General features: G+C 50.7%; 1 protein-coding gene across 1 annotated transcript in view; it reads right to left on the minus strand.

The window, feature by feature from the left end:
* Positions 1-10,184, minus strand: part of MMD2 (monocyte to macrophage differentiation associated 2) — a 55,603-nt gene extending 45,419 nt beyond the window's left edge. Inside the window, exon 1 of the mRNA XM_054496057.2 lies at positions 9,950-10,184. Coding sequence (XP_054352032.1) covers positions 9,950-9,996 — 47 coding nt within the window. The 5' untranslated portion in view covers positions 9,997-10,184. The remainder of the gene's footprint in view (positions 1-9,949) is intronic.
* Between the last annotated feature and the right edge of the window lie 452 nt (positions 10,185-10,636).

The raw sequence follows: 10,636 nt of genomic DNA on the forward strand, positions 1-10,636 counted from the left end.
GCTGAGCCAACCTGGCAAAATCTGTCTCTACTAAAAACGGAAAAATTAGCTGGGCACGGTGGTGCACACCTATAACCCCAGCTACTCAGGAGGCTGAGGAAGGAGAATCACTTGAGCCTGGGAGGCGAAGGTTGCAGTGAGCCGAGATCACACAGCTGTACTCTAGCCTGGGCAATAGAGTGAGACTCTGTCTCAAAAAAATTATTATTATTAAATTATTAACTATTGTCACCCTGCTGTGCTATCAAATATTAGGCCTTATTCATTCTAACTATTTTTTGGTACCCATTAACCATCCCAACCTCCTCCCCACCTGCCTACTCCCCTTCCCAGCCTCTGGTAACCATCTTTCTACTCTCTATGTCCAAGAGTTCAATTGTTTTGATTTTTTGATCCCACAAACAAGTGAGAACATGCAATGTTTGTCTTTCTGTGCCTGGCTTATTTCACTTAATAGAATGATCTCCATTTCCATCCATGTTGTTGCAAATGACAGAATCTCAGTCTTTTTTTTTTTTTTTTTAGATGGAGTCTCACTCTCTTGCCAGGCTGGAGTGCAGTGGTGCAATCTCGGCTCACTGCAACCTCCACTTCCCAGGTTCAAGCAATTCTCCTGCCTTAGCCTCCTGAGTAGCTGGGACTACAGGCACCCGCCACCACACCCAGCTAATTTTTGTATTTTTAGTAGAGACGGGGTTTCACCATATTGGCCAGGATGGTCTCGAACTCCTGATCTCCTGATTCACCCGCCTCAGCCTCCCAAAGTGCTGGAATTACAGGCATGAGCCACTGTGCCTGGCCAGAATATCAGTCTTTTTATGGCTGAACAGTACTATGGCATTTTATAAGAGCAGCGTGAACAGGCTAAGACAATTTGATCATAATTTTGCATCAATGTTAAATTTCCTTTCCCCCCCATCTCCTCTCTCACATTTAACAAATGACCTGCCTACGTTACCATTTCCGGCTAGGTATTTTTAGAATAATTTTTTTCACTGTGGTAAAACACACATCAAATGTACTATCCTAACCATTTTTAAGCATACAATTTGCTGTCATTAAGTACATTCACCTTCTTTTGTGTGTGTGTGTGTATCCGTGTTGTGTGTGTGTGTGTGAGAGATGGAGTCTCACTCTGTTGCCTAGGCTGGAGTGCAATGGCGCAATCTCGGCTCACCACAACCTCCGCCTCCTGGGTTCAAGTGATTCTCCTGCCTCAGCCTCCTGAGTAGCTGGGATTACAGGCATACACCACCAGGCCTGGCTAATTTTGTACTTTTAGTAGAGACAGAGTTTCTCCATGTTGGTCAGGCTGGTCTTGAACTCCCTACCTCAGGTGATCCGCCTGCCTCGGCCTTCCAAAGCGTTGGGATTACAGGTGTGAGCCACTGCGCCTGGCCCTACATTCACCTTCTTATACCATCATCACCACCATCCATCTCCAGAACTCTTTTCATCTTGCAAAACTGAAACCCGGTCCCTATTAAACACTAATTCCCCATTCCCTACCCACCCCCACCTGCCTCTGGCAGCCACCACTCCACTTCCTGTCTCTATGGATGTGACTCCTCGAGGGACCTCAGATAAGTGGAATCACACAGTATTTGTCCCCTTGGGGCTGATTTCATTTAGCATAATGAATGTCCTTGTGGTTCATCCAGGCTGCTGCGTGTGCCAGAATTTCCTTCCTTTTTAAAGCTAAATTTCTTTTTTTTTTTTGAGATAGAGTCTCACTCTGTTGCCCAGCAGGCTAGAGTGCAGTGGTGTGATCTCAGCTCACTGCACCCTCCGCCTCCCAGATTCAAGCAATTCTCGCGCCTCAGCCTCTTAAGTAGCTGGGATTACAGGCATGCACCACCATGTCCAGTTAATTTTTCATTTTTAGTAGAGACAGGGTTTCACCATCTTGGCCAGGCTGGTCTCGAACTCTTGACCTCAGATGACCCACCCGCCTCAGCCTCCCAAAGTGCTGGGATTACAGGCGTGAGCCACAGCGCCTGGCCTAAATTTCCTTATTTTGATCTCATTGCGTAAGAGAGTGCCCTGAAGGGTTTATGGGTCTAGAGGCCTGATGTCCACAGGCAGCTCCCACAGTCCAGGAGGTGAAGGGCAGCTATGACCCCATGAGGCACCTATAGCTCCAGCCCGCCTGCAGCCCTATCCTTGGAATTCCAAGAGACCTACTCCCTTGATAACTGTGATGGCAGCCTCAAAAGTAGCTTCTGTCCCTTTATTTTCTTCCCTCTGGAGCCCAAATCATGCCGCCATCAGTTTAAAAGCCCTTAATGGTGCCATAGAGCCCACGGAACAGTGGTTGGGTGTGCTCAGGGCCTGTTGGGACCAGGCTCAGTATCCTCTCCACGCCCAGCCTGTGTTGCAACCTCACCAGACCCTGCCCTGGGTCCCTGCACTTCACCCCCCAATGCCCTCATTCTTCAATGTCCTTCCCTCACCCTGGAAAACTCCTATTCATCCTGAAGAGCCCACTTACATGCTGCAACCTCCGAGGCTTGTCCTGTCCTGTCATGGACACCTGTGGTTTCTGCCCATCCAGCATCTAGCCCTACTCATTCTTCCCCACTCCACCTCCTGAGACAAGGTCTCTCTCTGTCACCCAGGCTGGAATGCAGTGGCACCATCATGGTTCACTGTAACCTCAATCTCCTAGGCTCAGGTGATCCTCCCATCTCAGCCTCCAAAGTAGCTGGGACTACAGGCATGAGCCACCACACCTGGCTAATTTTTAAATTTTTTGTACAGACAGGGTCTTGCTATGTTGCCCAGACTGGTCTGAAACTCCTGGGCTCAAGCAATCATCCCACCACAGCCTTCCAAGTAGCTGGGACTATAGGTACGTGCTACCATGCCCAGCTAATTTTTTGCCTTTTTTTTGGAGAGACAGGGTTTCACCATGTCACCCAGGTTGGTCTTGAACTCCTGGGCTCTAGTGATCTTCCAGCTCAGCCTCCCAAAGTGCTGGGACTACAGGCTTGAGCCATGATGCCCGGCCTCAACAAGGTTTTTAAATGCATCAATGAACCAACTAACCAGCTGTGCGATGTGGACAAGCCAGGGATGCCCACCACACACCAGACCATGCTGGCCCCTTGGGGAACACAAGAGGGTTTGAATAGCCCCAGCCCACTCCTGTTCTGAGCGGCTTGAAGTCTGGCTGGGGAGAGGTATGCAAAGCTGAAGGACATGTGGGGCCATCCCCTGCTCATTCCTGAAGGATCCTGAAAGGCCCGGGACTTGGGACAAGCCTGGAAGGGTGGGCTGTGCCTGGATGAATCTGAAGATGCGTTTCTGCACTGCTGATGAAGTGGGGATTTCCAGGCAAATCTCACTTCCTATTTCTCCCTGCATATTCGTCAACTCAGCTCTTCAGTCAAGGAGGAAAGAAACACACTGAGACTTGCTGGTGCTGAAAGAACAGCTCCCCCCAGGCATAGGCAGGGCGGCCACAGCCCCAACCTCCGCCCAACACTGCATGGTATCAGCCCATCGTTTATTGGGCACCTACTGTATACCACTCTGCATGCATTTCCTCACAGTCAGTCCTACCAAGAAGGCATCCTTTTTTTTGTTTTTTAGATTCTCATAGGAGCATGAGCCCTATTGTGAACTGCACATGTGGGGATCTCGGTTGCGTGCTCCATAAGAGATTTTTTTTTTTTTTTTTTGAGACAGAGTCTTGTTCTGTCGCCCAGGCTGGAGTGCAGAGGCACAATCCTGGATCACCGCAGCCTCCGCCTCCTGGGTTCAAGCAATTCTCCTGCCTCAGCCTCCCGAGTAGTTGGGATTACAGACACCCACCACCACACCTGGCTAATTTTTGTATTTTTAGTAGAAAAGGGGTTCACCTTGCTGGCCAGGCTGGCCTCAAGTGATCTGCCCGCTTCAGCCTCCCAAAGTGTTGGGATTACAGGCGTGAGCCACCACACCTGGCCTTTTTTTGTTTGTTTGGTTGGTTTTTTAGAGACATGATCTCGATATAATGGTCAGGGTGGTCTCAAACTCCTGGCCTCAAGTAATCCACCGGGATTACAGGCATGAGACACCATGCCCAGCCAAAGAAGGCATCTTAATCCCTGTTTCTTCCATCCCTACAGCTCCCCATCTCACCTGGCCATATTCCTATCTGAAGTGTTATCACATAGTTATTATCTGTTGTCTGCTTCCCACAGAAGAATGTGAGCTCCAGGAGGGCAGGGAATTGTCTTGGTCAGCACTGCCTGGCTACTTCCAACAGGTGCACATGGCAGCCGGAAACACCATCAATATCAACACATTCCTAAAACTCCTGAACTCCTGCAGGTGTTGGGCTACACATGACTTGTATAAAACCCGATTCCAATTCTTTACACTGGCAACTAGATGGACATTGAACCCTCAGCCTGAGTGGTTTCATTTTCGTGTGATTCAGTTTCTTTTTTTCTTTTTTTTTAAGATGGAGTCTCACTCTGTCGCCCAGGTTGGAGTGCAGTGGCAAGATCTTGGCTCACTGCAACCTCTGCCTCCCAAGTTCAAGCAATTCTCCTGCCTCAGCCTCCCAAGTAGCTGGGACTACAGGTGCGTGCCACCACACCTGGCTAATTTTTGTATTTTTAGTAGAGACGGGGTTTCGCCATGTTGGTCAGGCTGGTCTCGAACTCCTGACCTCAGGTGATCCACCTGCCTTGGCTTCCCAAAGTGCTGGAATTACAGGCGTGAGGCACCGCACCCGGCCTCAGTCTCATTTTCATAAAATATTTCGGTTTTATTGAATTACTTTGGACTTTAAATTTTTATAGTTGTTCATCTTAAATTTACATTTTGCCTTTTATTGTATTTTTTAGAGATGGAGTTGTTCTATCACCCAGGCTTGAGTGCAGTGGCGGGATCATAGCTCACTGCAGCCTTGAATTCCTGGGCTCAAGGGATCCTCCTACCTCAGCCTCCTGAGTAGCTGGGACCGCAGGCACACAACCATGCCCAGCTAACTTTTTTCTTTTTGGAGAGGCGGGGATCTCACTTTGTTGCTGAGGCTGGTCTCAAACTCCTGGCCTCCAGAGATCCTCCCATCTCAGCCTCCCAAAGCACTGGGGTTACAGGCATGAGCCACTGCACCCAGACAGTTAGGCTTCTTATGCACTGGATATTAAAGTGGTATCTCATTTTGCATTGTCTTGGTTACCACTGCGAGGGAGCAGTTCTTCACACGCTCAACTGTGTTCTCTTCCAAGAAATCCCTGTCCATGTCTTTTACACTTTCTATTGGGTTATGTGTCTTTTTCTATTTCTTATTCTCTATATATTTTGGGTATTAACTACTTGTTGGTTAAAGATGTTGCAAATATGTCCTTCGCACTGTGGCTTGTCTTCTACTTTCTTCGTGGCATTTTTGATTAACAGAAACTTAATTATTTTTTCTTTTTTTGAGATGGGGTCTCCCTCTGTCACCCAGGCTGGAGTGCGGGAGCTCAGTCTCAGCTCATTTGCAGCCTCGATCCCCAGGCTCAAGCAAGCCTCCCACCTTGGCCTCCTGAGTAACTGGGACTACAGGCGCACTTCACCATGCCCAGCTAATTGTTTGTATTTTTTGTAGAGATGGGGTTTCACCATGTTGCCCAAGCTGGTCTTGAACTCCCGGACTCAGGTGCTCTTCCCACCTCGGCCTCCCAAAATGTTGGGATTACAGGCATAAGCCACCTTGCCCAGGCTGAAACTTAATTTTTAATGTAGTCAAGTTCATCAATCTTTTTTTTATGATTTGTACTTTATGTGCCTTCAGAAACCTTACCCCAAAGTTCAAAAGTTATTCTTTTATAGATTCTCAAAGTTTTCAACTTTTTTATTTATTTCATGTTTACATCTTTCATCCCTCTAAAAGTGTCTTTTCTGCATGGTGTGAGGTAGGGTTCCTGTTCCACTGTTCTCATCTGAATAATTAATTGTCTCAGTACCATTTATCCAATAGACCATCCTTACCTAGGTTTATCAGCAACACCATCTTTGGTAAAAATAAAATGCCTTTTAAAAAGTTGATATGGGATCTTGCTATGTTGCCCAGAGTGTTCTCAATCTCCTGGCCTCAAGTGATCCTCCTGCCTTGGCCTCAGGTGTAGCTGGGATTACAGGCACGTGCTACCACACACAGCTTAAAACGCCTTTACATGCATAAATCTATTTCAGCCTCTTTATTCTGCTCCACTGGTCAATCTGCCTAACCATGCACCAACACCATACTGTCTTAATTCTTACAGCTTTATGATATGAATGTTTCTTGATGTACAAAAACCATTCCAGGTGACCAGGTGGTTACTTACATCAAAGACTCTAGGTTAGAACCTAGGGGTTAGCTGGCCCTACTATCCACTGAGAAACAGAGACTCCAAGAAGGAGAGCATTTTTTACAATGTCACACAGCATTTAATTTGGAATACCCATCTCTCACCACAGAAGATACCAATCTGGTAGACACAATCTACATGTGGTTATTGAGTACTTGGAATTGACTAGTCCAAATTCAGACGGGCTGTAAGTATAAAATGCACATTAGATGAAGACTTGTGGTGGAAAATAATGTAAAATATCTCATGAATAATTTGTTCATATTCATTGCATATTGATATAATAATGCTTTGGATATAAAGAGTTAACTAAAATATATTCTAAAAATTATAATAATTTCACCTGTTTATTTTTACCTTCTTATAACAAGATGGAATATTAGGCACACATTAAACTGAGTGTCTACTAGAAAATTTAAAGCTGGCCGGGCATGGTGGCTGACTCCTGTAATCCCAGCACTTTGGGAGGCCAAGGTGGGTGGATCATTTGAGGTCAGGAGTTCGAGACCAGCCTGGCCAATATGGTGAAACCCTACCTCTACTAAAAATACAAAAATTAGCCAGGTGTGGTTGCGGGCATCTGTAGTTCCAGCTACTTGGGAGGCTGAGGCAGGAGAAGCGCTTAAACCTGGGAGGTGGAGGTTGCAGTGAGCAGAGATTGTGCCATTGCACTCCAGCCTGGGTGACAGAGTGAGACTCCATCTCAAAACTAAATAAAATAAAGCCACATCTGTGGCTTGTATATTACTCACGGACAGCCCTGGATTATACCATTAAATTCATTCAATCAGCTGGGTGCAGTGGCTCATGCCTGTAATCCCAACACTTCAGGAGGCTGAGGCAGGAGGATCACTTGAACCTAGGAGTTCAAGACCAGCCTGGGCAACATAGTGAGACCCCATCTTTACAAATACCTTTTTTTAAATTAGCCAGGCATGGTGGTGCACACCTGTAGTCCCAGCTACTCAGGAGGCTGAGACAGGAGAATCATGTTTGCCTAAGAGTTTGAGGCTGCAGTGAGCTATGATCACACCACTGCATTCCAGCCTGGGCAACAGAGTAGATCCTATCTTTAAAAAAAAATCACTTAATCAAGCAGCCTTTATTACAGACTTAATTTGTGGACTGTACAGTTGTAAAGACTGCACGATGAGGAAGGGAACAGAAATAGAACTAATCCATGCGATCCATTTCCTCCCTGGACCCATCACCCATAGAAGCTGCATTGGCCCAAGCATGAAAGACTGGCCCGCACTCCAGTTCCAGATCCCTATTCCAATTCCACAGCAGCCAGCGCAAGTGTCCAAATCTTGAGACCATTTAGACCAGCTCTCCTGACTTTACAAATCAACCCACTGGGGTCAAGAGAGGTTGAGACATCTACCAAGGTCACACAGCAGGTGTGGGACAGGCCCGGGCTGGTTGCTGAGACTTCAGAGCTCCTTTCCTTCGTGTCCACGTCGGCAGCCTTCAACCCAGGATTTCTCCCTTTCCCGTGAACAGTCCACCAACTTATGTCTCACAAAATCCCCTGGAGCCAGCCTTTACAAGCCCAAGTGCCCACTTTGGGAGGCCGAGGTGAGAGGATCACTTGAGCCCAGGAGTTCAAGACCAGCTTGGGCAACATGGCAAGACCCCGCCTCTACTAAAAATACAAAAGTTAGCCAGGCGTGATGGCGGGCACCTGTAGTCCCAGTTACTCGGAAGGCTGAGGCAGGTGAATCACTTGAACCCGGGAGGCGGAGGTTGCAGTGAGCTGAGATCACACCACTGCACTCCAGAGTGGGCAACAGAGTGAGACTCCGTCTCAAAAAATATATACATATACAAAAATTATCTGGGTATGGTGGTGGTCCACACCTGGAATCCCAGCTACTCTGGAGGCTGAGGCAGGGGGATTGCTCAAGCCCAGGAATTTGAGGCTGTAGTGAACCATGATTGTGCCACTGCACTCCAGCCTTAGTCTGGGTGACAGAGCGAGACCCTGTCTCAAAGAGAAAAAACAAAGGCCGGGGGCGGTGGGTCACGCCTGTAATCCCAGCACTTTGGGAGGCCGAGGCGGGCAGATCACGAGGTCAGGAGATTGAGACCATCCTGGCCAACATGGTGAAACCCCATCTCTACTAAAAATACAAAAAATTAGCCGGGCATGGTGGCAGGTGCCTGTAGTCCTAGCTACTCGGGAGGCTGAGGCAGGAGAATTGCTTGAAACCAGGAGGCGGAGGTTGCAGTGGGCCAAGATCACGCCATTGCACTCCAGCCTTGGCAACAAAAGCAAGACTCCATCTCAAAAAAAAAAAAAGTCCAGTCCAGTCCCACAATCTAGCCAAAAGCAAATCCGCAGGAACTCATCCTCAAGTCCTCCCCAAGTGCATCGCATCTCCGGGTGGGATTCCCCAAGTTTAGGAAAGATAGACTCATCACGTCCCCCGGGGGAAACAGAGGGTGAGACTGAGGGGGAAGGAAGGGCTCCGTCCTGTCCACCAGCCTTCCCTACCCTGGACACCATCCTAGCCCTGAGCTTCTGTTGTCAAGCTGTGCTCAATCTGACCAGAACTTGCAGAGACTTCAGGGGCACCAGGGGACTCTTAACAACCAGTTGCAAGTAACAAGCCACACTGATGTGAGTAGGAAAAATACTGCCAAGCCATCTCCCACTCACCACCCACTGGAGCCTCACCACACACCAGGCCCCTCTGTTCACGAAGGCAGGGGACCCCAGGTGGCAGAGGGGGAAAGGTGACCTGGAGGATGGCCTGGTGCCCCCCCCAAAGAGGCCCCCGGGGACTGCTCCCACCAGAAGGGTCTGTGCTCCCTGAAGACCACTGGGGACCGAGGAGCAACTTTAGGAGGGGATTTTTCATGCCAGCTTCCAGGCAAGCACACCTCCCAACAAAATCTTAAAGATATGTAAAAGGAGAAACCCCCTCCCCACGCCCACCTTCTTCACTGGAATTCCAAGCAACAGGAGCCTAACTTCTACTCAGATATCACAGTGTCTGTTAATCACCATTTTACAAAAGAGACCGAGGTTCTGAGGGGACCACGGAGTTCACACTATGAAAAGACCAGGATGTACAGGTGCACCCCCCGCCCACCCCGAGCCTCAGTTTCTCCATCTGAAAAGAGCACTTACTCTTTCCTCCGACTTGCTGGAAGGGTGGACGGAGGTGGTACCAACGCCTTTTACCACGAACAAGAGTGCCCAAGAGAGACCGAGCTTAAGAGAGACCGAGCGTAACTGCCCGAGCGTAACTGCCCTGGGCTCCAGGCGCTGTGCAAAGTGCTTTGCAAGGACCAGCTCGCTTAATCCTCACGGCGACCCAGGACACGGGGACTCGCATAACCCCCGTTTTGCAAACGTGGAAATGAGGTTCAGAGAAGTGAAGCGACTTGCCCAATGGCAGCCAGCGAGGAGGCGCGGGCGCCCCGGTTACTCCATCCCAGCGAGAAGACGAGGCTGCCTGGGTCCTGGTTTTCTCGGGCGGGGGTCAGGGGTCCGCCGATCCCCTCTAGCGCTCTGGGCGGCGGGACCCGAGAACCAAGGTGGCCCCCGCGGTCCCAGCCGCCGCGCGCCCCTCCCTCCCTCCCCGCGGACCCCCGCGGCTGCCGCTCACCTCGCGTATTTCGTCTTCTGGAAATCCAGCAGCCGGGGGGCGAACATCGCGGCGCTTCCATGGGAATCCGGCCCCGGGCTCAGAGCGCGGGCAGCTGGCAGAGCCTGGGGGGCGCGGCAGCGGCAGCAGCAGGTTGGAGGGCGCGCGGCGGGGGCCAAGGGGACCTGGTCGGCGCCCGGAGCCGGAGCCGGAGCCCGAGCCCGAGCCGGAGCTGGAGGCGCCCGGAGCCGCCGACGCCAAATCCCGAGCAGATGGTGGCGGGGGCGGGGCGGGCGGGGGCGCGGGGGGGCTCCGGGGCTCGCGCTGCCAATCGCCTAAGCCCGGCCCCCTCCCTCCCGCGACCCCGCAGCCTCCGCTGGGGTGGAGGAGGGTCGTGGGGAGATGGGGGTGGGAGAGGTGGGGGTGAGGAAGTGGGCGTAAGGAGTGGGGGCGGGACGGGGGGGGTCCCGGCTGCGCGCGCGAGCCACCCATCGCCCAGGCCTGGGGCGGCCCTGGTCCCGGCCCCTTTCCCTCGTGCCCTCGCTGGAAGCCGGGAGGTGGGGGGTTGGTGGTGGGGTGGGGAGCGGGAAGTGGTAGTAGGGGGAGTGGGAAGGATTGGGAAGGGGGGGTGCCGGGGGAGTGGAATGCAAAGTTGGGGGGCTGAGGGAATGGGGGAGTGGGAAGGGGACGGGAGTGGGAACTGGGGGT

Source organism: Pongo pygmaeus, chromosome 6 (assembly GCF_028885625.2).
Source record: "Pongo pygmaeus isolate AG05252 chromosome 6, NHGRI_mPonPyg2-v2.0_pri, whole genome shotgun sequence".
NCBI lineage: Eukaryota > Metazoa > Chordata > Mammalia > Primates > Hominidae > Pongo > Pongo pygmaeus.